Consider the following 25,242-nt stretch of genomic DNA (forward strand, 5'->3'; position numbering starts at 1 on the left):
TGCTATATATACCTGCGCGGGCTGCGTGAGGAGCGGGACAAACTGCGAGAAACGCAAAAAAATGCTAGAATGGTCCGGTTTTGGCCAATTCATCGCACGCCAACGCACAAACACCGACCACCGAGGTATCTCTACCACTCCAAAGCGATATGGGTGACTTGAAAATATACTTTTCTACTTTGATTCAATGTCGGGCTGACACGATTGACTTCCGTCGAGTTGAGATTCGATGGTGAATGTTTTGCGAAACTTTGGCATCGAGTATCTGCAACAGATTCAGTCATCTTCGCGCACCTTTTTGTAAAAATGATTGCTGCACATAGTGTAACTTGGATCTGTATCACTCATTGTAGCAAGTCCACTGTGATACAAGTCAGCAGCTCGATGCACAGTGGCAACTGATGTTTCGAGGCGACGATCGTGCCAAGACCAGTCTTCCTTCTTTTTTAAGCATTTTTGCACAAATCATGACACACAACGACGTCCCGTTGGCGGGCGCGGAACAGTTTTTTACGAGCATGCTGGAGACCGACAATACGCACTGGATGCCAAAGCACAAAAGTGGTATCTCCGCGGCCACGGTGACGAATGCGGCGATAAACTGGCTGTGGGTCGAGGCAGAACGGACGGCCACAACTGCCCTGCTCCTGGATCAGCTCAGCCAGGCACAACTCGGCGTTGTTTGTGACCTCTGGAGCGGCATGTACAATAGACACACTCAAGGGCAGCAACCGACGGTGCCTGCTACCGTGCTCGACCAAAGCCTGTTTGCGATGCGATGGGACGACGAGAACATGCCGACTTACTGCTCAAAACTTGGCAAGGTGTTTGACAGTGTTGATTCGCTCACTGGCCGATCCAGAACGATCGATCAGGACGACAAGGGCCAGGAAAGCGAGAACCAGACTGACGGCGTTTCGGAGACCTGGGCGCCGTTTGCAGGCGGAGCTCAGAAGCTGCTCCGCACAGTACTTGCAGCATGGAAGCGCTCGCGGATTGACCAGTCCGATCTCCAATCTCGGCTTCAACTGCTCCTGAAGTTGTTCATTGCTGCAACGGTTCGTGACAAGGAGGCTGCGTTCCAAGCAGAGGTCTCTTCCCAGCTGCTTGCCGTATTTTGCGATTCCGATGCGCCTCCAGAGATTGCTTCCATGTCCGGCAAGGTCCTTGCTGCGCACATGTACAACTGTGTAGCGGTGGCAGATTGGTTTTCCGAGCGGTGGGTCCCGTGCCAACTCGATGCGTGCTTCTCAGCCCACAAGGATCTCGCGGTTGCGGGGCTTTTGTGCACAAACTGGGTACATGTGAGCAGGACTGCATGGGACCATCTGCACGTCGAGTGCGCCACCATTCAACGCCTTCTCAACGGGCTGGAGTGTCTAAACCCGAGCCTCTACCGGGATGCAGAGAACGAGCGTGAATCGCGCATCTGGGCTGCATACCGCGCCTGCACTCTGCTCAAGCACGCTCCAAGCGAGTGGAGGAGTGTGGCACTCCTCCAACACAAGGACATTCCGAAGCAACTGTGCAGCTTTTTGCTGTCTCCGTTTCACGGTCCTGCAGCCTCGCATCTACGGACTGTTTGTGCCGAGCTGTTGGTCGATATTTTGCATAGCCATCATTTCGAGTCATCTCGAGATGGCATGCAGGAGCTGTTGAAGAGCAGCGTGCTCCTTGTGAAGCAGAAGTTCGACTATTTGAACATCTACCAGCAATCTGCGAGCGACCGCGAACAGAGAGCCACTGGCCAGCTCATGCTCACGCTCACCCTCGACCTGCCGATGGTTCCTGCAAAGCTGTTTGCTCCTTCCAACGTTGATCCTTTCGATCCGAATGGAGCTCCCAAGCGTTCTCAAGTTTGAGTTTTGTTTGTTTTTCAGTGTTGTGTGAAAAACGAACGGCTTGCATCAAGAAATTCTCAACTCACGGCATCAAGAGATGAAAGTCAAACAAACAAACAAACAAACAAAAAACAAAGGAGCAAAAAAACAAAGCGCAACGAAACCAACGACGAAACAAATGAACAAACGCAGCAAAAAAAAGAACGTAGGAGCTCGGCGGGAATTGAACCCACGACCTCTCGCACCCTAAGCGAGCATAATACCACTATACTACGAGCTCGTGCGTCGGCAGTTGGGCAATTCGAGACAGGAGCGGTGCCAGGGACAAAGCAAAAAAAAAAAACAAAAAAAAAAAAAACCAAAATGAAAAAAAAAACGTTGGAGCTCGGCGGGAATTGAACCCACGACCTCTCGCACCCTAAGCGAGCATAATACCACTATACTACGAGCTCATGCAAGCTTTCGCTTTTAGACGAGTATTTCCGCGGGGTAAAGTCCACTCGATCCAAACATTGAGCTTTGGAAAATGGCAAACCATCACACTCAAACGCCAAGTCCGAAGTGCTGCACGCATCGAGTGTGCACAGCGAAATACAATGACAGAACGAATAATATGATCATTTGAATTGACAGCGGTGAAAACGTAATCAGGACACAACACACAAAAACCAAAGTTTCTCATCGACTCAGCACAGGGCCGGGTGGCGGCGGCGGATGCAGAGAGCTCGAGCTCGACGGCTTGCACAGTTGTACCACAACCAATGCTCGGTCGAACAGATTGTAAGAGATTCGCTACAGGGGGGGTGGGAAACAAACACGAGCAGATGAAGTCAGTTTTTGCGCATCATAAAAATCAAGCCATCATCCATCAGCAAAATCAAGCCGAAACTCACTTGACTGCGCTCCTTTCCAACAAGGGTCTTGAACTTGGCAGAGTTTTCTTCGATGAGCCGAGCAACAAGCTGCAGTGCTTGCGCACGGACAGCTGGGTCGATCGGAATTGCCGATTCAACATCGTTTCCATCCTGTCATGTTTGCAAAAGTGATTGAGTTGTCGTTTCGCTCCCCAGCTATCGCTCGTCGCGTCTCGTTCCGTACCTTCACGGTCTGCTGTCGGTAAAAGTTCATGGCGGTGACTGGTGCATTTCCTTCATCTCGGGTCGGCAGATTCTGCAGCAAAATGACAACGAAAATAATGAATAAATGAGAACGAGTTCCAAAACTCCCGCGAAAACCACAAAAATCCACATACAATAAGCTTGATAACAAAGTCTTCCAGCAGCTCCTTCTGGTTGGCAATGAACTTGTTCATTTCATTCATGTACGAGTCCTTGAACATGGTCTGGGCCGCCATGTTTCGCAGTGTGTACGAGAGCAATACCAGAGCTCGATGCGCGAATACGTTAGGGATGACTGCCATGAAACAAGAAAGGCGGTGGAACAAACTCGCAGTGAGCGCCAAAGGAACCGACACTCGAAGCAATCAGCACCTCACAACGTTACCATCCGTAAGGCCATGTGCCGATGGCGAAGTAATAGCAGGGCAGATGCACTTATGGAACAGGAAGCGCAAGACACACCCAACGCCCTCTTTCGGGAATCGTGCTTCCACCGCAGTGTACAGCGTGTACAGCAGTTTCCGAACAGACCTACGGCGTGAAACAGGGAAGGAAGGATGCATGAGTGGTCGACAACACACACAAAGCAGGGAAAAAAAAGCAGCCCTCAACTCAGTCTTCAAAAAACGGGAATAACTCACAGAGGCAAGGTGGTGTGCGAGTTGAGAATGCAACTCAAAAGCTTGAGCGAAGTCAGGAGCAGTCGATCCATGTTCTCTTGCGTGTTTTCGGAAAGGGCAGCGCGAGCGGGGTCAACCTCATAGGAAACGCTTGACCTGCACACCTCTTCGACGACATCCTTCAGGGAGCGCATGAGACTATCACTCGCCTCGAGCTTGACAAACGCCGACAGCATTCGACTGCCCAGAGTGTTGTGGTCGTTAATCTCCTTCAGCGTCGTCATGCGGACGCCAATCTCCTTGCGCATCAAATCGCCAAGCACGGCGCACGTCAGCCCATGCGAGGCGAGCAAGTCGATCGCAGGCTTGGCCAGATCGTCAGCCGAGGCTGTGTTTGTCATCGAGGTGGCCGAGGGCGCCGTCGAGGCGACTTTCAGCGAAGACATTTCCTTGAGGAAGACTTTGAGCACGACTTGTTCATCGGCAAAGAGTAACTATCGCAGAGATCGAGGAATGAGTTGAGATGAGAGGCAGATCAAACGCACAGTTTCCAACACTCTGTTTTGTAACAACTCCTCCCTCCATCCAAAACCACCAAGAGACCAAAACCACCAACACAGCGCCAACAACACCACTCACCTCCTCAAGCAAAAGCAACTGGGTTTGGGCAACAGCTAACGCCATGAGAGAGGCGGCAGATGGCGGGCGCGTTGGCGAAAGCACATCTGGCACGCTGGCGTCGAGCAACAGGGCGCCAGAGTCGCGCTTGTTGGATGGCGATACCGGCGACTGGGGCCCAGGCTCAACCGAAAGCGCCTCGTTCCAAGTACAGCCCGGCGAGAAGGAAGCAGTCGCACGCGCTAGATTGGTGCCGTTGCGCGAAGCCGAGAAGAGCGAAACGTCGCAACCGCGCACTGCACGAGCAGCAACCATTACTTCGTCATACAAATCGACAGACGTGGCTTCAGTCATGGACTTGTTGCCCAGTTGTGTGGCGAGGCCATCGACAGAGCACGCGAAAACGGAATGGATTTGGGCGAGGGACTCCTCGATCAGTGTGATTGGCAGATCGACCGTCATGGGCTGATAGACTTCGGGCACGCATGAAATTCCGTCCAAGAATGCAAACACGCGAGGCGCTTGATGCAGAAGGAATGTGTTCATCGGAATCATGTACGTTTCTTTGGAGCCAAACTCGACGCCGTTCGCGAGGTTTTGCAGCACTTTGGAAACCAAGAGCACCGATCGCAAGTCTTCGCGTGAAAATCCAGCCCCGCCGCCGGTGGAGGGCAAAAAGCGGAATTTCTCGGGCGTCAGAAGCGCCGGGCAAATGTACCTCAAAAAGACAAACGATCCGACTGCAAACAGACCACGTGTGGGGTACTTGCGCTCGACGTGGAAGCGCAAAATGGCACAGAGGCGGCGGAAGGGATGCGGGAAGCCATCGATGTGCGAAATGATATCATCCAGCATGGTGGAGCACGCGTCGGTCAGGTGCCCAATGTTTGCCTTCAGCATGGCGTCGACGGTTGCCTGGCTTGGTTCCTCGACCAAAGGTTGAGCTTGTTGTGCTTGCTGTTGTTGCTGTTGCTGTTGCTGTTGTTGTTGTTGCAGTTGTTGCAATTGTTGCTGCTGTTGTAAGACTTGTTGCAACGCTTGCTGTGCATCGTCGAGCGACGAGGCCGCACCGGGTGCAGTACTCGTCGTCGTTGGAGTCCTTTGTTGCATGAGTGCAGCAACTAGCTTTTTCGGATCGACCTCGTAGTTGAGGGCCGGCTGAGTCAGAATTCGCTTCACGGCGGGCGCCAGAGCCAGCTGCAAGTAGGAGCGCCCCATCATGCGGCAGTAGATGGACATGGTCTTGGACGCAATCGAGTTGGAGCGAAAGAGGGTGTTTTCCGATTCCGAGTTGCTGATGACCTCGGCAATCACGCGGTCGAAAAAGGAGAACGACAAGTGGCACGACTCGTAGACACGGAGCAAGCTCTTGGCAAGCTCGTCCCACTCGGCGCCTGGGGCAGCAGCACACAATGGCCCCAGAATTGCCATGTCGTCGGCCAGCAGAATGTCGAGGATCGGGGACTTGACTTTGCTCGCAGGCAGGGAGGCAAAAGGTGTGAGCTTGTCGGCCGCTGTGACAGCGCCTGGAGCTTCTTCTGCCCGACCGACCTTTTCCTTCCCATTCACGGCTGCGGTTGCGGTGGATGCAGCTTCGGTGGCAGCCGAAGAATGTGCGTGTCTGTTCCACAACCCGCCCGCCATCCACGCCCGGATGAGCCACTTTGGAGTTGTTTGTCGGCGCGCGAGCGCATTGGTCAGCGAGTTGTGCTCTGGGTTTGGCAAGGGCACCTGTGGCGCGGCGGTGGCGACGGGCGACAAGCTGGCTGGAGACGTAGCAGCGCTTGGCGACGACGGGGAGGGCGACGCTGTCGCAACCAGAGATGGGCTGAGGGGCCCACCACCCCCAGCCGCAGCAGCAGCGAGCAGCTTTTGCACAGACTGCTCTGCCACAACGCCGCCAATCGACCAGGGGCGGTCTTCAGGTTTGGAGGATCCAAGTTTGGGAATGCCTTGCAATTCGGCGGGCGTGGTCGAGGCCAGTGCCGCTGGCAGAGCCGGGGCTGTCGCCTGGAAGGCGCGGGGCTCGTCGCCCTTGCGTTGCAGCTTCTTTTTGAGCGTTTCAACAGCACCAGAGGCGGCTTCGCCAATGATGGACATTTTGCTCTTGTTGATGCCCGCGTTGTTGTACGCTGCCGACGCTTGCTGGGTCGACTCAGCCGGCCGCCGAGCCGACGGGGCAGGTCGAAAGTAGTCCTCGGTCATGTCGAGATCGGCGCGATTGAGGAAGATGGCGCTGGTCGTCGGTGGCGGAAGTCGTCGGGATCGCGCCAAACCGCTGCTCTCCAAGTTGGGGTTGAGCGAGTCCAGCCAGCACTCGAGCTCCACGAAAAACCGCGGCTCGATTCTCGGAGACAGCGGCGGGCTTGCACTTGCGAGTGCAGCAGCATAAGCACCCGTCTGCAGGTCCACTCCAGCAGCAGCAGCAGCATTCGAAGCGGCGGTGGGAAGAATGGAAACATTCATCATGGGCGCTTGGCTCGCAGCGGCTGCCGTCGCGTTCGCCAGGAAGGACAGCGATGACGGCACGCCCGACGTGTCTGATGAAGCCATTCCAGCAGCAGCAGCAGCAGCGGCGGCAGCAGGAGTGGTCGCAGTCGCAGACGGAAGGGCGGACGGTGGGGCGGACGCAGACACGGCAGCAGATCCAGTGCCAGTGCCAGCCGCCGCCGCCGCCGCCGCTGCTTGGCGGATGAGCGGCGAAATCAGCGACGTGCGCCGACCAAGCTCGCTGTGGCTCATTGTCGGCACCGTGTTGACGCTCGCATTCGCATTGGGAATGGGATTGGTTGTTGTTGTTGTCCCGAGCAACAGCAGCGATCCAGCCGCCGCAGCCGCCGCCGCCGCCGTGGTCATAGCAGGCGTTGTGTTTGTTGTAGTAGTTGTAGCAGCAGTTGTTGTAGTGGTAACAGTGGTCGCAGTCGGAGCGGCTCCTGCTGCTAGCGGTGGGATGGGATCCAGGCTTTTGAATCCTGCTCCAGCTGCTCCAGCTGCTCCTGCTCCTGCTCCCGTGGCTGCGATGAGCGAGAGTGATGACAGTGATGCGGACGAGGGCAGCTGCGACGACAGAGTCAGCGTCGGATGCCCCGCGTCGGGATTGCCGCCATTCTGCTGTGCCTGCATCTGCTGCTGCATCTGCTGCATCGCCGCGCGCTGGCGGTCGAGCTCTGTGCGCAGATGGACCATCTCGCTCTCGTGCTGAGCGAGAAGCGCGTCCTTCAGCGTCGCCTCCCGCTTGAGCGCCTCGACCTGCTGCTGGAGGAGGCTGCACTGGGTCGTCTTCTGCTTGAGCAGCACGTCCATTGCGAAAATAGCAGAAAAAAAAAGAAAAAAAAAAAAGATAAACTAAACTTTGAAAACTCTGAAAAACTCTGAAAACTCTGAAAAGCTCTGAAAACTCGAAAAGCTCTGAAAACTCAGAATCGAACCGAGCTTGGAGACAAACAACAATCCGAAGCAAAGAAAACGTACAAGTTTTAGTTTGGGATGTTTTTCACAAAAATGTTCAGCTACACGGATTATTCGTCCAAAGAATGTCATCCAGGAGCAGGAGCTCCCGCACATTGAACGGCCAGTCCATGGCAGCTAGCTGCTTGCGAGATGTGGTGCGCATGACGCTCAAAGCAGCCAGCTGCGTGAGAGACAGGACCCGCAAGCCTGATTCCCTGAGCGGTGCGAGTTGCGCTGGAGTGATGTCCAGGCTGTTGCGCCGATGCATGTCACCACCATGCTGATGAAGCAGCTCGACGGCCTGCATCCACTGAAGACGCGAGGCGTGGTGAAGTACTGTGGATGTTTTGCACAGGCAAAAAATTCGAGTTTGGTGAGCTTTCTCCACAGCAAACCAAATAATGGCAAAAAGCCCTCTCCCAAACCTGTGTTCATGCTGCTGTCAACGGCATTCACTCGAGCACCACGCTCGAGCAAAAACTGCAGAGTTGCGAGACGCATGGACGGGGACTTGACCGCCTCCATCAGCGGAGTGCTGCCGAGATCATCGACTGGATCTGGGAGGGCACCGTTCTCAAGCAAAAGTTCCAGGCAAGGCTTTGAGCTATGTATCGCAGCGTGGTGAAGCGGGGTGCTTTTTTCGTCCGTTTGCGCGTTGACGTCGCCTCCGTGCTGGATCAAGACGGATAGGGAATCGACGTGAGACCTCAGCGCAGCGTAGTGCATGCCGGTCGATCCGTTCTCATCGCGATGCTGAACATCTGCCCCTCGTTCGAGGAGTGCAGCCACACACGCGGCCTCTCCAAAGTAGGTTGCAAACAACAGCCTAAAACCACCCCAGTTAAATAAGCTCAAAAAGAGAGGAACAACAGCAAGAACAAAGCTTGCACAGTTACTTACGGTGTTCGCAGGAAGATGTGAACTTCGTTCATATCGTCGCCATAGTCAATCAGCAAATGAATCAAGTCAGCAAATCCTTTCGAGGCAGCAAGATGCAGGGGCGATTTCGCTTTCAAACGAAGCGAGCCCAGATCTGGCGGGAGAGCGCTGGTGGCAGGAGGCGTTTCGACGAGTTCCGCGAGTTGGCGATGAGTCGACGCGGTTTCTATGCCTTGTTGAGCTATTATGCCTTGGTTGGTTGCTATGCCTTGGTCGGTTGACGCGTCGAGGTTGGTGGAGGTGTCCTGCTCGGTTGTCACGACACGATCGGCACTTGGCGGCAATCTGCGCCGCAACCCAACATCGCACTGGCGTTCCAGGATAGTCCGACACAGCTCTAAGGAGCCAGATCCAACGGCCAAATGCAACGGCGTTGCGGACTCGCTGTCGGTTTGCAGCAGGCGCTCGAGAGCGAGGGCCGTGTCGGGACAGCGTTGACGAAGGAGCGCCACAATTGCCGCTTGACCCTGAATACACGCGCATGCGAGCGGCGTCTGCCGCCTGCCCCTGGTGGCAGCAGTCCAGTCCAACACAACGCGCTCATCGCTCGAGCGGCAGGCGTCCGTGTCGGACTGGCGGCTGGCGTGGTTGTTGTGGCTCAAATCGCCGACACGCGCGTCTTTGCCCTGCGTCATCGTCATCAGCGTTGGGGAGGGAGGCTCGTACATGTCGAGCAGCCGATTCATAATGTCGACGCGACCTTCGCGACATACATAGTGCAAGAGGGTTTCGCCGTTCGCGGACGGCATGTTCACGACAGGCGGGAAGTCACGCAGCAGCTGAAACAGCTCGTCCAATCGGCCGTCCTGCGCGAGCTCAATCAGCGCGAGTCCCGACAACGGGGCCAAGCGATGGCGTCGGACATGGGGAGTAGTCATTGCTGTACATCCATGCTCCAGCGAGGTCGAAGGCGGTAGTTGGGAGGCGAGTGGCAAAAACAAACAAACAACAACAAAAAAAGAATGGATACGTGACGCAAAAAAGAACTTGTATTGACGAGACAAAGATCAAACGACACGACTGCTGGATCACGCACGGCCGGAAAGCTTGGCCGAAAGCGCCTGGTTCTCCTTCTTGACTTGAATGTAATCGGCGGTGATGCGCTCGAGGTTGGGAAGAACGTTTTGCTGGTTGAGCTGCTCGAGTTTCTCTTCAAAGTCGCGGATTTCGTTGAGGAGTTTGCCAGTGTTTTCCACGTCGGCAATCAGTACGTTGCAATGCTGTCGGAGGGGTGCGAGTATGTAGACATCAAACAAAACGTGAGATACAGTGCATTTCGACCGACAGCATTCAACCATGAAAGCACCGACCTCGTGCAAGCTGGCCAAATACTTGTAAGCGCGACGGCAGGCATCGTCCTTCTTGGCATCCTACACAGCCAAGAAAACCAAAGTGAAAACCACGTTCACACACACACACACAAACGCACACACACACAAACACTTCAACCCAGATCAACATCAATCAATAGTCATTCGTGCCACACCACTCACCTTGAAAATGAGCTCGTCAGTCGCAGAGAATGTGCGGTTGAGAACGTCGGAGGTGTGGTTGATCTCTTTCTGCAGGGCACGGGTCTCGATAAGAACCTTGTCGATATCCTCGCGTTGCTTTTTGATGTTCTTGACAATTTCGAGAATGCGGCGAGTGTAAATGGATCGGTTGATGTCCTTTGTCATCTTCTCGTACTCGGCCGTCAGTTGGCGGTACAGCTCGTCCTTGATGCGAGCTTCCTCTGCAATTTGCTTCATCGACTCGCGGAATTCCTTAATTTGAGCCAGCTTGCGTCGTGACTCGGTCTGTAGAGAAAAGGCAACAAGGCGAAAAAACAAAAACGGGTAAGCAAAGGTCCACACCAACCAGATGCCAGATCTTCAACTCTACTGTCGGTCACCCCTTACCATGCGACCGTCCTGAGACTCCTTGAGCGTGCGGTACTCGAGGACCAAGGGCGCGCGGACGGCCTCCCATTTCGTGGCAAGCTCGACAAGGCGCTTGGTCGATGTGGACACCAGGCCTTGGAGAAGCTCAATGTTCTTGTCCGCTTCGGGCAGCAGCTCAAAGACCTTGACCTTGGAGCGGTACAGGGCCTCCTTGGTGGCCGAGGCTGACTTTTCTTCGCGCAAGTTGCTTTCGAGCTGCGACGTGTTGACGTTAAAGTTGCGAATCTCGTGCTCCATACGATCAACCTCCGCCGAAAGAGCGTCCAAGCGCTCCTGCAAGGCACGAAGCTCCTCCTCGCGGCGCTTGCGCAGCTCCTCTTCGGTGTCGGCAACAGCAGCGGCGGCGCCTTCGTCCTGAGTGAACTGGAACTTTTCGGCGTGGGTGAAGCGCGAACCCTTGGCATTCCGCAGGCCACGGTCCGAGAACGAGTCCAAGAAGGAAGCGAACGAATCGGCGTCGTTTCGGCCAAAGCCCGCTCCGTCACCTTTCAGCGCACTCGAGCGGACGTATTCGGCCATCTTGGAGCGCACGAACTGGCGCTTGCGATCGCGGAATTCCTACAAGAGCGTTTTTTTTTGAATCAAGGAGGGTGAGCAAAAAGAAAAAAAAGAAAAGAAAAAAAAAGCATGCGCAAACTCCTGGTACAACGTACAGCTTCAGAAAGCCCAGTGTCCATGCCCTCCTTGTTCCAAATCTCTTCCCATTCACGAGCGGCAGTGTACTCGGCCGAGACCTTCTCCAAGATTGACGGAGCAACGTCTTGGCGCACGGGCGGCTGAGCGGTGAGGTACGGCAAAGCGCCAGCGTAGTACTTGCGCAGTTCTGATCGAGGTTGACACGGACGATAGAATCAAAGGTGAATGAGCGGCGCTCGCAGACAAGACGCTCTGCTTGATCAAAAAACGGATGCACCAAAAACCAAAAAAATTTGCTCTGTTTCACTCACCTTTCGAAAGAGGCTTGGTCACATCGCCAGCGCCAGCGGGGATGACAACAACGCTGGCATGGAGACGGTGCACACCACGGAGACCTTCCCATTGCTGGTGCGGGACGTAGGTGGGCGGGCTCTTGGGCGTCGGTCCGGGAATGGTGGCGACACGGCGCGCATATCCGCTGCGTTTCGCGACGGGCAGCGTCCAGGGCGCCTCTGCACGGTACTCGAGCTCGTCCGTGATGGCCTTGTTGAGGACGGCCGAGACGCCGGTGGGCTCTGCAGTCGCGTCGGAGGATTCGCGGGGCAGCTTCTCGACGAGCCACATGAAGAGCTTGCGGACCTCGCTCTCGTTCGAGTAGAGGAACTGGTGGTATCCAATGTCGTCCGCATATCCGAGCTCCTTGCACGCGTTGGCCATGTTGGTGCAGATGCGGAATCGCGCAGACATCTCGTTCGGCAGCCGGCGCGGGAACTTGTACTTTTCATTGATTGTGGCGAGCGCCGTCGCAGCGCCGTCCACAACAATGTCCGTCGAGAACGCCTTGATTGACGCAACGTCGTCCGGAATATCGCTGCAATGCAACAAAACCAAGGGTGAGCAACAACAAATTGAAAGATCGCAAAATTTTCAGTAAAGCCTTTTTTTTTTTTTTTTTTGGTTTTGGAGTCACTTGACATAGTCACACAACGGAACAATTGGGGACAGAGTCGAAGCGGGGGAATCGATCTCGGGGGAATAGAGAGGGAAGAGCTGAAGAATGAAGAACGAGGATTGCAATAAAACGTGGTCGATGGGACGATGGTGATGGGGGCGAGGAGCAGGAAGCAGACAGCCGAAGGATTGGGAGTTTGTCACTCGATTCTCTGCTGTCTGTCTGTCTGTCTGTGGGGGTGACGGAATGGTCGAGGTCGATGAAGATGGAAACAACATTGTCGTCATGCACGGACGGAGCGCAGAGTGGGGAGTGCGTGTGGAAGGTCGTTGGAACAACTTACCAGCCGATCGAACGCAGCGACACAATGATAATGTTGTCGACTTCTTCCATTTCTGCAACACGACAAAACGAATAAAAAGACTGACGGGATTACAATATATTCGACGAAATGGATGCTGCGATGGTTGATGAGGGAGGAAGCGTTGGATTGGGCGGGGGTGGTGGTCCCCAATCTCAACGCCAATCTCAATGCGAATCTCCAAGCATCCATGCTGCGCTCTTACGCCTCGCTGATGCAAGTTTTCGACGAGAATTTGTCAAGCGATTCTCAGCGCAATTTTCGGTAAAGTCGACATGGAAGAAGCGACGGATGGCTGGCCGGTGGTTGGTCGCAGTCGGATCCATTGCAATTGCACTCACTCCAGCTTCACTCCCAGATCTTTGTCGTTTGTTTTCAATCCTTCACTCGTGCGATTGTCGGATGCCCGTTCGCAGTGTGGATTATCAAAGACATGTTATTTTTCCAATGCAGCAACTTTTCGGGATCTGCTTTTGGATTGAGTTCATTTTTCAAATTTTTCTTTTAGTTTTCTTTCTTTATTTTGGTTCCCTTCGACAACTTTTTCCCCCCGGCAGCCCGCGCATTCACACTCGCAATACAATCCAATCGTGCTTGTTGCATTTCTTCACCACATTCAGCACAATCAGCACCGTCGACATCAGCAGCAACAACACGCACAGCCAGGCATCAGCACCAAACAAAAATCTGTTTCACTTTTTCAACTTCGAAACAGTTTGGCGCTTTTTTTTTTTTCGCTTTGTTCCCGTTGATCTACTCTCCGCTTCCTTCCTCTCTCTTTCACACACACACTCTCTCCCTTGACACAAATCGAAATCATGGCAGCAACCACAAAGAGCATTGTGGATGGCGCATTTCTCGCACTCGAGACGATAGCCGCCAAATCCGAACGCGAGTTTGACGCGGCCGTTGAAGAGAACAACACCTGGCTCGATGAGCTCGTCGAGGAGATGCGCAAGACCGCCTTCCTGTAAGTTTGACACCCCGCCTCCCATACAATCATAAAGTCATACAGACACCAACATCCGATGCATTCAAACCCCACAATGCACAATGCGTGGCAGAGATGCGAAGCGAGAGACAGACGCCAAATGCAAAACACTGAAACAAGTCGAACTGTCAACGGTTTTTTTTGTTTCAATTTTTTTCTTTTAAATTTGTTTCACTTTTTTGTTTTCATTGACTATGATTTTTTTTTTTTTTTGGATTTTGTTATTTTTTTTCTCATTCTTTTGATAGTGTTACTCACTGATCGATCTGACTCTTTGTTTGCAGTGCATCGAACGTCCTCTTGCCGAAAACCCCATCACTCACCGTCAAGCGCAACAACCGACGACGCAACCGCGCTGTGAATGTAAGGAAAACAAGAGCTCGATCGACTTGGCCTGACTGAATTGTTGCGGAAAGGTTGAAACAACACCAACAAGCCACTCACCGGAATGACAAAAATTCTTGTTGTTTGGTCTGGCACCAACAGGTCGCACATTTGCCTGCCGAGGTTGGCAAAACTGAGGAGGCAGCGGCAGCAGCGCCAATGACGACACGCACCACACGGTCTCGTGCTACACAATCCATCCCACTGCAACAAAGGTCGGACAACATTGACTCCCAGAGCGCAACTACTGTCAAGCCTGAGGTGGCAGTGGAGGTCGCAGCAACGACTCCTGCTCCGCTGACCACTGCTCAAGAACCCGCTGTGACAGCCATTGCCAAACGACGACGCGTGTCAGACGAGACGGAAGATGTGCCGTCGAGCAATTCGACAAGCAGCTCTGCTGCTGCACCCATTCTGGCCGCTGCTGTGGTCGAGACGGCGGCGCAAGTCGCTGCAGCACCTGTACTTGCACCTACACATGCACCGGCACCTGCAACTATTCAACGACCGCAGCGTGCCACGCGTCGTGGCACCACGGCTCCCGCACCACAAGCGGAAGACGCTGCCGCACCCAGCTCGACCTCTTCGTCGGCGCTTCCACCAGCAGAGATCGTCCCAGCCGTTGCAGCGTCTGCAGCAAGCACTCCCGAAAAGCCATCCACCAAAGTTCGAGCAGCTGCCGCTCAGATTGACGCTGCAGTGGTTGATGCACCCGCAACGTCCGCACGCCCAACTCGAGGCGCCGCCAAGAACGCCCTCAAGGCGCTGCAAGCCACGGCCGATGCTGAAAGCAAGGCAACCGCCAGCAAGGCTAAAAAGGACGAGACTCCAGTCACCGCCACCGTTATTGCCCCTGCTGCCGAAGCACCGCTCGTTCCTTCTGTTCAAACTGCGGAGCCAGCAACCATTCCTACTACTACTACTACTACTACTGCCATTGCTTCCGCAGACGATGCCGCAGCAGAGGAGCGTGTCGCTTTGGCTGATAGTGTTGCAACTGCCACTGTAGCGGCGGCTGCTGCTACCAAACCAGCTGCCGCTGGTCGCAAGAAGAAGCTCGGCGCAGTCGCGTCCAAAGTCTTTGGCAGCCCACAGTCGGAAGCCCCTGGCATGCTCCTTCCTGCAGCCGTGTCCAAGCTTGCTAAAATTGAGACGCTTGTCAGCCCTGTTGTTCGTCGTACTGGCGCTCCTGCCGAAAGCGCGAACGCTATCGAAGCTGTTTCAGCAGAAGCTCCCTCCGAGCCACAACCGGCTGAAGAGCCGACCAAGGATAAGAAGGCAGCTCGAAAGCGCAAGCAAGACATCCCCCAACAGTCTGAATCAGCAACGTCGAGCCGACGCGTTTCGATGGAAGATGCTCCTGCGGCGAAATCCGAGTCTGTTTGTATTTCTGCGCCTAGCGTTAAGGATGCAGCGGTCGATGCAGCTGAGGCAGCAGATGTCTCTACCGAGGTGGGGTACAATGATGTCCTTCAGGACAGCAAGCGCTCGCGGCATTCCTTGTCTGATGTCGAGCAGGATGTGGCTTCAAGCAACGCTGCACCCAAGGCACCAGCGACTCCGGTTGCCGCTAGCAAGGCAGCGTCCACCAGCGAGTTTGCCGCGTTCGACGCCATTTCGACAGCCAGCGCTGGCTCTGTTAACGCCCAGTGGAGCGACGCCAAAAAGCACGTCATGGGATTGGCAAGTCTCCGCAAGAAGCGCATGCCAACGCGCGTCCCCGCAAGCGCCGTGCAAGCCATCCCGCGGCCAGAGGTCGGTGATACCATGGCTGCTCCCTCTGACGCAGTGCCCGAGATTGTCGGCGAGCAAGAGCACGAGGTTGTTCGCACGACGCGAAAGTCAAGTGCGAACGCGCGCAAGTCAACTGCTGCTGCTCGCAAATCAAACGCGGCCGCGCGCAAGTCGAGTGCTCAACGCGCCAGCAAGCACGCTCATGATGATGGTGCCGACGCTGACGACGAAAGCAATGACAGCGCGGACGATGAGGTCGAGGCACGGACCAGCCCCATTGTGTTGGCTTCTCCATCTGTGGATGAGACGAGCCGACAAATTGAAGCAAACATCGAATCCGCAGCGCCTACCGTGGAGGAGCCAGCTACAAGCTTGGACGGCGGCGACAGCAGCGCTTTTGACGTGCCTGTTGCGGCAACCGGATCCAACCTGGCTGCCCCTGGCGAGCGTCCGTTTAGCAACCTGTCTGCAGGCAATCGTCTTGGCGGGCCAATCTCGTTCGCTGCCGTGCTGGAACAGCGCAAGGCGGAGGCGGCGGCCAAGGCTGCGGCCAACCGTGTTGCTCCGCACATCAGGGCACTCAAAATCGCCCAAGCCGCCAAGGAAGCCGACGAGCGTCGCAAGGAGGAGCGTCGCTTGCGCGATGAGAGCCTGACCAAGAAGCGACTGGCCGAAAAGGAACTAAAGGATCAAGAGGCTGCCGCCAAAAAGCAGCGCGAAGAGGACGTGCGCAAGAAGCGCGAGGAGACACGCAAGATGGCCCCACCAACCTCAAGCGTTCTTGGCCAACGTGCTACTGCAGCGCCAGCGCCAGTGTCGTCGTCGTCGTCGTCGTCGTCGTCCGCTATGCTGGTTGCTCCGGCATCACCTGCTGCTCTCGCGCTCGACACGACGGCCACGGCTTTGGCAGCCACCTCACCCCTTGCATTTAGCACTGTGGCAGACACGACTGGCCCACTAGACTTTGCCATGGCCAAGTCCACCGATTCCTCAGTCACCACCAGCCCTACCGGCTCGGCGGACACAACCTTGGTCGGCTCGTCCAAGACATCCCCTGTCGAAGGCGCTGCGGCTCGTGTTGCAACTCTCCCGACAGCAACCGGCGCTGCCGCTCAAGTCGATCGCAAGAAGAACCTCGCCGAACGAGAGCAGCTCTTGCTCAAGAAGCTCGCAGACCGCGAGGCCAAGCATGCCACCTCAGCCACTACTGGCGGCGCAACCGGCTCCAGCCTGGTGACTCCAGCACAGACAGTCATGCAAACACCCGTTGCAAACACTGCCACTCTCACCCGCCCGCTTGTGCCCCATGTCACGGCTGCTGCGGCGCCCACCACCAACTCGTCTGGTCCGATCAGCTCATCCGCAGTCCTCAAGTCACTCAAGTCAAGCAATGGTGCAGCGCCTTCGCATGCTGGATACTCATCCTTGCTCAAAAAGCCCTCGCCCGTCGCTACGAGCTCGATGTTGCCTTCAATGGCCCCAGCAACGGCGATGACTAGTGGCGCTCCTTTGATGGCAGCAGCACCGACTGCACCTGTCCTGTCGTCGTCGTCGTCGTCGTCGTCGTCGTCGTCGTCGTCGTCGTCGTCGTCGTCGTCGTCGTCGTCGTAGTGGCGCTCCTTTGATGGCAGCAGCACCGACTGCACCTGTCCTGTCGTCGTCGTCGTCGTCGTCGTCGTCGTCGTCGTCGTCGTCGTCGTCGTTGTTGCCCGTCACATCATCGTCCTCTACACCTGCACCGGAAGCTGCTGTCCAATCGGCGCCTGTCGTCCAGCCGACCGTCACTCCCATTTCCGCCATTGCCAACTCGTCGGCAGCCGCAGCCGCCGCAGTCGCAGCAACGTCCTCATCCATGAGCTCGCCGCGATCGTACGACAGCTATGATCTGACGGATGGTCACACAGACACGTCGGATGAGGAGGCAGAACTGGCAAACCCCCGTCCAGTCAAGCGAATTCCGATGTGGGCCCAAAATCCCCAGCTCAAGACTGCCATTTACATGCAGGCCGTCCAAAACCGCAATGTGGACGAGATTTTCCCCGTGTTTGAGCATCCAAACCTCGCGCTCATCTTCACCCGCCCTGTCGAGGCCGCACCACGGAAGGAGCGCAAGCTGTCGGATGTCTGGGTCTTGAGCCCGACCTCGTCTCCCCGCTACCGCAAGTAGACTAGGCCGCAGATCCGACGAGTCTCTTGATATTGCACGAGTTTGAAATTTTGCGGCCTTGGTTTCGGGGTTGTTCAACGACTGCCGCGTATTTTTTTTCCTTACCTTGAATTTATCTTGTTAAATAAGTTGATTGGTGTTGTTGATTGATGTTGTTGATTGATGTTGTTGATTGTGTGTCTTGTCTCCCCTTGTTGCAAAGCGTGCAGGGTTGCTATTGCCCTTTTTGTACCCGTCATAATATAATCTCCCAGTTTCCCGCTTCTGTTCAGTGGATGCTCGCGCTTTTTTGTGAAGGTGGTACAGGTAATATCTCCAATTCACAAAATTCACAGAGTCTATTATTTGTCGCACAGCAACACTATTCGCAAACCAAAATCTCAGAACATCAACAAACACAAACAGAATCCTTTCGTTCGTTCGTCGTTACGCCAAACCAAGCCGAGCGTCGAGTGCTTCTCGTTTTTTTTTTTTTTGTTGCATTGTACTTGTCATCGAATGGACCTTCTCAAGCAATCAGCCAAACACAGATACACAAGGGGCCGCCGGGGGCGCTGAGTCGTGGCATGTCAGCTGAGCGGCTGATTGACCGCAGCTAATCCTGCCTGTGATGACGGCGATGCTGCCGATGATGATAATGCTGACGACGACGATGATGGAGCACCAGTACCAGTACCAGTGCCAGTAGCTGCAGTCGCAGTAGCTGCAGTGGCAGTACCAGTCGCTGCAGCAGCAGTGGCCGCAGCCATCTTCTCCCGCAGCGCTTGGACTTCGGTCTCCATCTTTGCCATTGCGGTCTTGAGGTCGCCGTTGCGCTCGACCATGTGCCGCGCGCGCTGCTGCAGCTGATGCTCGCGCTGCTTCTTCTTGAGCCGCGATTTGGCCGCCGCGGTCTTGTTGCGCTCCCGCAGCTTGTTCTTGTTGGACTCGTCGTCGTCGCCGCTGCCGGTCTCAGCGGGATTCGCGCCCAAGTGGTCGTCACTCCCGCCAAATAGGCCAACGCCGACGCCACCAGCGCTGCCGCCAGTGCTCTCGACGCTCAGCACGGGGTTGTACAGCGTCCGCAGCCCGGCCGTGCCGAGGTCGCCGTGGCTGGCGGCGGGATGCTGCCCAGAGAGCCGACTCGCCAGAGCGGCAACTTCCGACAGGCTTGAAAAGTCGAGCCCGAGCCCGAGTCCCAGCTGAACGAGCTGCTGCTGAGTGTGGTGATGCTGCTGTTGCTGTTGCTGTTGCTGTTGTTGATGGGCGTAGGTGGGCGCGGATGCGGCGACTCCCATGATGCTGGTGGCTGGCGCTGCATTGGGCTGGCTGAGCTCGCCTGCTGGCGGCCACCCCGTCGAGTTCATTCAACGAAAAGAAATTCACACACACACAAAGGAAAATAAAGCAAGAGTGATTACTATCACGGAATTGACAATCCGAAACGAGGTTTTGGCAGGGATTGAGATGGCAGGACTCTCAATCATCCCACGATCACAATCCAAACCATTGATTCAGCTTCAATGACACTATCAATTACTTGTGCTTGAGTTGAATACTCGAGATCACCAAACCGAACCTCAGTCCTCTCTCTTTCTCTCTCTCTCTCTAATGCAACTGCCAAAGCTGCCGTCCGTCGCAGACCTCATCCGGCTGTACGGTCTGTCCGCCAAGTCGCAGCTCAGCCAGAACTTTATCCTGGATCTCAATGTCACAAGTACGAATGGCTTTTTGCTGTAGTGCGTTGTTTTGAGTGGTGGAAGCCGGGCAGCAGTGGATGGCTCACCTTCTTGGCGCTTGGTTTCCTCGCGACAGATCGCCTCATTGCGCCGGCCAAGCTCAAGGACGCCATCGTCATCGAAGTCGGATCTGGTAATGCCGCGCTTGTACAATTCTGAACGAGAAGCAGTCGGGTCGGGAGGCTGGGGTTGACGTGGTCTCACCTCATGGCTTCTGCGCACACTGTTGCAGGTCCCGGCGCGCTCACTCGCTCCATCCTGGAAGCAGGGCCCAAGAAGGTGTTTGCCATTGAGAAGGATCGCCGATTTCTGCCTTCATTGCAGGTGAGGTCTTTGATGCGAGATCTCCCTCCCTTTGTTCCTGACCAAAGTCCATGCTCACTTGTTGACGCGCTGGGGTTTTTTTGTTCAGCTACTCGCGGAGGCGGCTGAAGGGCGAATGCAAGTCGTGCATCACGATATTCTAACTCTTGATTATACAAAGCTATTGGCGCCGCTCGTCAAGCCTCAGCCATGGAGTGGTGAGCTCTCATTTCCCTTTCTTGTCCATGCCCGCGAATTGATTTTGCTCACTTGCACGGTCGCACGGTCGCATGTTGTCTTGCCAGAGCCAAGTAATGGCGTCTACATTATCGGAAATCTGCCGTTCAACATTTCCACACGATTGCTAGTGGATTTAGTACACGATTGTCGACTCAAACGAGGCGTGTTTGGGTTTGGCCGCACGCACTTGCTCTTTACGTTTCAACATGAAGTAGCTGAGGTGAGTCATTTGTGCTTCCAATCTCTCGATGACGCTGTTCATCTTTTGCAAGACGCATCGGACTTTAACCACGAGAACTCATTCTTGTCATGTCATTTTGATGTTCATTTTTTTGTAAGCGAATTGTCGCCAAACCTGGAACAAGCGATCGGAGTCGTCTGTCGCTCCTAGTGCAGCACGCTTTCGCTGCTCGGTATCACTATCACATGCCAAACACTGTGTTTGTACCGCCGCCAAAGGTGCAAGTGGGTGGTGTCTACTTTGCCCCATTGGAGCAACCAATGACAGCAGCTCCGATTGCCTCAGTGGAGCTGGTTGCGCAGCACATTCTAAACCAACGTGGCAAATTCATCTCTAATGGCGTTGGGTAAGCTGCAGTTCATGCTTTTGTTTCAACCCAAGAGGAGGTTGGTGCGCATTGACATTTCATTTATTGTTTTTTTTTGTGTGTTTGTTTTTGAAAATGCCTTGGCGTGTTTCAGGCGTCTAGTCGGCGGCAATGCAGACATTGCACTGCAACTGCTGGAACAGGCCAAAATACCTCCAACGACGCGTGTTTCGAATGTATCAACAGAGCAGTTTGCCGCGTTGGTTGACGCGTACGAAGCCCATTTACAATCGCCGCTGGCGGCAACGCATGGCGGTCCGATGATGAGCCCGTCGCAACGCGAAGCAAAGCGAATCAAGTTGATGCACCGGCTCGAACGTCTGTCCGAGAAGGGTGCGGTGGATTGGACTGAATTGCGGCCAGACCCATCGGGCCGAGCGGCCGACGATCAGGATCCTGCCCGTGCCAACAAGAGTGGAAACGTTGTCAAGGTCGTTTCCTCTCGCAACGCCGCAGTCATGGTTCTACCCGCACGAGCCTCGTCCTCCCCCGAGGAGATGCGCGCCGGTAACAAGTATGCCGACCAGATTGGTCGGAAAAAGGTCAAGCGATCGCCAGCGGCGGCGGCTGCTGCTGCTTCAGGGTCGGCAGAAGGAGGTGCTTCACCTTCCCTGCCACAAGACAACGACGAAGGAGTGTCCACACTGGTTGTTTGTCGGTGCCGTAGTAGTAGAAAACAAAACAAAACAAAACAAACAAAAAAACAACACCGCGTTTCAGCTCATGTTGCGCCTCCCTCCCATCTAAGCATGCCCGAATCCGGTGTCTAGCGAGTCGCAAACAACTTTATTGACAAAGCACGCCATCTCGGCGTGTTCTGTTACATTACTCAACCCAATCAACCCCCCTGTCACCTTCTCAAAGACGGCTAGCGGAGAGCCAATCTCGAGTGCGAGGGCTTGCCTTTTGCCCACCCAGCATTGTAGGGAGGTGATTTACTGTCGTGCGCGGTAGATAAGACCACCAGCACCAACAAGGCTCAAGCCGAACATGACAACAAGGGCAGTGTCGAGGAGACCAGCGCCGACCGAGCGACCAGTGGGGCCGTTCTTGGTGTAGCCGCGGGCGTAGAGCTCACGGCCGATAATGTAGACGCCGGCAGCCGCAGCGGATGCATGCGGGAAGAACAGGCCCGAGATGATGTTGAGCGCAATGACGGACGCGGCGCCCTCGACGTAGTTGTAGTGCGCGCGCTGGGCGTTGTTGAAGGCCTTCCAGTCGTTCTCGTTGAGGTTGCGGCCAGTCATGTCAGGGTACTACGCAATGCACAGCATCATCCAAACACGACCAATAAGAGCAGTCAGTTTTCCAAACCAACAATACAATACAGACAATGCGAAAATGCTGCAAAACTGTGGATACGAAACAAATGCGGAAGATTTTTGTTGGAAAATCTCCGTCTCGACACAGTTAGCAAAAAGATGCTGAGACACAATGTTCGAACATCCTCAAACGAGCAAAAGAAAGATAACAAAAACAACAAAAAAAGAGATCACATTCGGAACATGAAAAGCGTCAAAAAAAAAAAAAATAACAAGAAAAATAAGAATCAGAATGGAAAACAAAAAAAAAAAAAAAAAAGTTGTCCAACTTTTTGTTGTCCAACTTTGTGGTGCGGAAAATTACGAAGAACAAGTCCAAGTTGACGAAAGACAACAACAAAGAAACCGATGATGAAGAAGAAGAGGATGATGATGATGATGAAGAAACAAGCAGATCAAAACACAACGCAGAGTCAATCCTGACTTACGGGGACCTTGAACTGGGAGCGGGCACCGCCGGCGTAGCGGAAGCCAGTGTAGACGACCTGAGCGCTAATGAGCGTAGCAGTGATCAGCGGCTGCGCAACGCAACGAGAGTGGAGAAGCAGAGTCGAACGCGAGGATTGTGTGAGACAAAGCATTCAGCCAATGCGATCTGCATCCGGAGTTCAGAGTGCACGAGCATGCAGCAAGCAACAAAGGGAGATCGGGAGAGCAATGTGGGAATGGAAGACGCACCCAGCCGAAAGCAGCGGGGATTGCGAGGGATGCCATGTTGGTAGTCAAATTTGAATTTTGAAGACTGAACCGGCTCATGCGGAACTTTAAACGTTTGACTCGGCAATAATTTCTGGGTTTCGCGAAGCCCAGAGCGAGAGTCGAGTGACGTGGCATTGTGCAGATTGGAAAGCAACTTGCATGACTGTGATGAGAAGTCAAAATGGAGGGCAGAGGGTGAGCGGGGAAACAGCGCATCGAGTTAACGCAAGTGCTCGATCGGCTGCATTTGTTGGCCAAGCGCGTCTCACAAGGATGTCATTGCGAATTTAGTTCAAGCACCAAGTTGTGCTTTGCGGGATGGAGCTTTCATACAGTAATGGTAATGGTTGGGAGAGGTGATGGTCGGCGTTGTTCGACTGATCAAACAAAGCCAACAATCCACACACACACACACACACGATCGGGTAGAAACTCAGAACAAGCATCCGCATCCCTTCCATCCATTCTCCAAATATCGTAAAAGTCGCTGATCCTCAGTTTTTTTTTTTTTGACGTTTGACCTCAACTGTAAGTGTTTCTTAGCCGTTTTCCCGCCATTTTTCGTTCTCGCTCGCACCACTTCTTTCAATACTTCTCCTTGACCTCTATGTGTGTGTTTCCTATCTGTGCGAGTACATATCGATGCTCTTCACCTCCCTGCATCATCACATCATCATCATCATCATCAACATCATCCACGAGAAAACAAAGAACGCATTGGAACGGCTCTTTTTCCCTTTGGACTTGTACTCTTCATCACCCCCCTTCTCGTACCAATGTGTGTGCATCATTGTGTGTCTTTGTGGGTTGCTTGCTGCCGTGCTTTGCTGCAGTGCTCCCGCAGTACCAAACACCACAGACGCTTGGCCGATCCGACAGTAGATGAATTACGCCGCAGCACTCCGCCAGAACTTCACAATAGCGGTCGCACAGCAATGGGACCTCAACGAGCTTCGCGCCTCTCATGGTTTAGGCAGCTCGCTCCAAAGTCTTCGCGAGTCGCTTATGACGGTGAACGGTCAGCTAGCACCGCTGAACTGGCACAAAGATCAGGAGGTCATTATTGTTGTGATCGGGTTTTACGTGAACGACTTTTGGCGCGGGGAACTCGGTTTGTCAAGAGACGTCGACACAACACCTCTGCTCGAGCACGTTCGAAACGGCGACTCGCAGGCGTTCGAAATGATCTTGCCGCCAGCCGAAGGCCAAACCAGAACTTGGCAGAAGGTGCACAACTTCTATGCGACCGCACATGCACTCCTCCACGACAATCTCGAGGTCCCCATGTCGGAAGCGCTCTCCGCACAGGTTCAAGAGATTCGACGCCAACTCCGCGACCGACCGTTTGACGCCAGTCTGGCTAGAGACGTTCATCGCATTGTGAGTATGACTGCAGAGCCAAAACTACCACTCAAAGGATCATTATTGCCTTGTTCTGACCTCCAATCCGCTGTATGCAATGCTGTACTGTAGGTGATGCATGACTGCATGGATTACGCAGGAGAGTATCGCACAATTCAAGTCCAACCTCTGAACTCAAATGTTGCATACGCAACGCCAAGCAAGATTAGCCAACGACTGGACGCGCTGTTTGCCATCACGCAAGAGCTCATGCCCGCCACAGTGACGACCACGGAGCTGTTCGACCAGGCCATTAAGGTCAGGAGCCTCAACTTCATGAAATAGCGTCACAATCTGCCGCGTTAACCTTCACGCTCGACGCATGAATGCGATTCGACTTGAGCAGGTGGCCGGCGTTTTCTTTCGCGAGTTTCTCCTCATTCATCCATTCAGGAACGGAAACGGGCGTGTTGCGCGGTTGCTTTTAAGCTATCTGCTGCGCGCCACCACTGCTGTCCCCGTGTCTCTGTTCATCAACAACAGAGCAGAGTACATCGAAGTATTGGAGAACTGTCCTGCTGAGAAAGTACCGTGGGCGTGCATTGGCTACATTTTGCGTTGCTGCCTCCACCAGGCCAGTCAAATGCACTATCTAGCCATGTAATTCTGCAGAATCGGATCCGAGGATGTGTTTGCTCTCCCACACATTCGCCGGCTGGATTGATTCACGATTCATGCCAAATAAACACCAAAAAAAGGACACTCCAGTTTGTTGTGGTTGACAGGTCAAGCCACCCCCCATCGCATCAATCGCTCTCTCTCGCCTTCTGGAGATCATCCACACGCAACATAAGATCACAGAACAATGTCATTGCGAGTGGTTTGATCGTGTCGACAGCCCCCTCCCCCACCACCGGCTACAAGTCTCACGGTTGCTGCGATGGCTCAGGACGCATGTTTTTTTTTTTTTTTTTTTTTTTTTTGTTTCTTTTCCTTCTTTCGCTCCGTGCCTGACTGTCGGCATTCGTGCATATGATTGTGCACTCGATCGCTTGTAGAGCCACAAATCCGCCTTCCGCGAAACAAGCACAGAGAACTTCAATCAAATGATAAAAAGACGAAAAACTACAAACAAACAAACATAAACGGTTTCGATTTGTTCTTTGACGATCGCTTCTACTTTGGTGATTGACGTGAGAGCACTGCGCTTGTGCTCGAACATTGTGCTTGATTCATTGAGGATGGATTCCTTGCTTA

The 25,242-nt window shown here is 54.2% G+C and overlaps 9 protein-coding genes and 2 non-coding genes across 11 annotated transcripts; 4 read left to right on the plus strand and 7 right to left on the minus strand.

Moving 5' to 3' along the window:
• Window positions 1-467: 467 nt before the first annotated feature.
• CAOG_01577 (hypothetical protein) lies at window positions 468-1,862 on the plus strand (the record flags this gene model as incomplete). The annotated part of the gene is made up of 1 exon (XM_004364388.2): window positions 468-1,862. The coding sequence occupies one exon, from the start codon at window positions 468-470 to the stop codon at window positions 1,860-1,862; it is 1,395 nt and encodes a 464-aa protein (XP_004364445.2).
• Window positions 1,863-2,049: 187 nt separating this feature from the next.
• Window positions 2,050-2,121, minus strand: CAOG_09346. The gene has a single exon. It is a non-coding gene; the product is annotated as a tRNA-Pro (tRNA).
• Window positions 2,122-2,221: 100 nt separating this feature from the next.
• Window positions 2,222-2,293, minus strand: CAOG_09351. Its single transcript has one exon. It is a non-coding gene; the product is annotated as a tRNA-Pro (tRNA).
• Window positions 2,294-2,439: 146 nt separating this feature from the next.
• On the minus strand, window positions 2,440-7,516 carry CAOG_01578 (hypothetical protein). The gene is made up of 7 exons (XM_004364389.2): window positions 4,219-7,516; window positions 3,601-4,073; window positions 3,345-3,490; window positions 3,094-3,254; window positions 2,940-3,011; window positions 2,735-2,866; window positions 2,440-2,633 (listed from the first exon to the last, which is right to left on the minus strand). Exons 1-7 carry the CDS (start codon window positions 7,498-7,500, stop codon window positions 2,520-2,522), a joined length of 4,380 nt encoding a protein of 1,459 aa, XP_004364446.1. The 5' UTR covers window positions 7,501-7,516; the 3' UTR covers window positions 2,440-2,519.
• A 147-nt stretch (window positions 7,517-7,663) lies between these two features.
• CAOG_08525 (hypothetical protein) lies at window positions 7,664-9,592 on the minus strand. Its single transcript, XM_011271804.1, has 3 exons — window positions 8,548-9,592; window positions 8,073-8,473; window positions 7,664-7,983 (listed from the first exon to the last, which is right to left on the minus strand). The coding sequence occupies exons 1-3, from the start codon at window positions 9,462-9,464 to the stop codon at window positions 7,703-7,705; spliced, it is 1,599 nt and encodes a 532-aa protein (XP_011270106.1). The 5' UTR covers window positions 9,465-9,592; the 3' UTR covers window positions 7,664-7,702.
• On the minus strand, window positions 9,558-12,531 carry CAOG_08526 (hypothetical protein). Its single transcript, XM_011271805.1, has 7 exons — window positions 12,461-12,531; window positions 11,477-12,036; window positions 11,183-11,352; window positions 10,488-11,087; window positions 10,080-10,385; window positions 9,897-9,956; window positions 9,558-9,806 (listed from the first exon to the last, which is right to left on the minus strand). The coding sequence occupies exons 1-7, from the start codon at window positions 12,508-12,510 to the stop codon at window positions 9,615-9,617; spliced, it is 1,938 nt and encodes a 645-aa protein (XP_011270107.1). The 5' UTR covers window positions 12,511-12,531; the 3' UTR covers window positions 9,558-9,614.
• Window positions 12,532-13,296: 765 nt separating this feature from the next.
• Window positions 13,297-17,798, plus strand: CAOG_01581 (hypothetical protein; the record flags this gene model as incomplete). The annotated part of the gene is made up of 4 exons (XM_004364392.2): window positions 13,297-13,448; window positions 13,754-13,832; window positions 13,956-17,170; window positions 17,199-17,798. 4 exons carry the CDS (start codon window positions 13,297-13,299, stop codon window positions 17,752-17,754), a joined length of 4,002 nt encoding a protein of 1,333 aa, XP_004364449.1. The 3' UTR covers window positions 17,755-17,798.
• Window positions 17,799-18,058: 260 nt separating this feature from the next.
• CAOG_01582 (hypothetical protein) lies at window positions 18,059-19,130 on the minus strand. Its single transcript, XM_004364393.2, has one exon. It carries the CDS (start codon window positions 19,098-19,100, stop codon window positions 18,324-18,326), a length of 777 nt encoding a protein of 258 aa, XP_004364450.1. The 5' UTR covers window positions 19,101-19,130; the 3' UTR covers window positions 18,059-18,323.
• A 214-nt stretch (window positions 19,131-19,344) lies between these two features.
• CAOG_01583 (dimethyladenosine transferase 1) lies at window positions 19,345-21,268 on the plus strand (the record flags this gene model as incomplete). The annotated part of the gene is made up of 8 exons (XM_004364394.2): window positions 19,345-19,450; window positions 19,549-19,605; window positions 19,705-19,796; window positions 19,885-19,993; window positions 20,081-20,235; window positions 20,355-20,602; window positions 20,718-21,130; window positions 21,206-21,268. Coding segments are annotated over 8 exons (1,243 nt in total), but the record flags the coding sequence as incomplete, so codon positions are not given.
• A 118-nt stretch (window positions 21,269-21,386) lies between these two features.
• CAOG_01584 (hypothetical protein) lies at window positions 21,387-22,667 on the minus strand. The gene is made up of 3 exons (XM_004364395.2): window positions 22,624-22,667; window positions 22,374-22,463; window positions 21,387-21,879 (listed from the first exon to the last, which is right to left on the minus strand). Exons 1-3 carry the CDS (start codon window positions 22,657-22,659, stop codon window positions 21,559-21,561), a joined length of 447 nt encoding a protein of 148 aa, XP_004364452.1. The 5' UTR covers window positions 22,660-22,667; the 3' UTR covers window positions 21,387-21,558.
• An 859-nt stretch (window positions 22,668-23,526) lies between these two features.
• CAOG_01585 (hypothetical protein) lies at window positions 23,527-24,649 on the plus strand (the record flags this gene model as incomplete). Its single annotated transcript, XM_004364396.1, has 3 exons — window positions 23,527-24,024; window positions 24,118-24,303; window positions 24,392-24,649. 3 exons carry the CDS (start codon window positions 23,527-23,529, stop codon window positions 24,647-24,649), a joined length of 942 nt encoding a protein of 313 aa, XP_004364453.1.
• Window positions 24,650-25,242: the final 593 nt, after the last annotated feature.

Source organism: Capsaspora owczarzaki (genome assembly GCF_000151315.2).
Source record: "Capsaspora owczarzaki ATCC 30864 unplaced genomic scaffold supercont2.2, whole genome shotgun sequence".
Classification (NCBI taxonomy): Eukaryota; class Filasterea; order Ministeriida; family Capsasporidae; genus Capsaspora; species Capsaspora owczarzaki.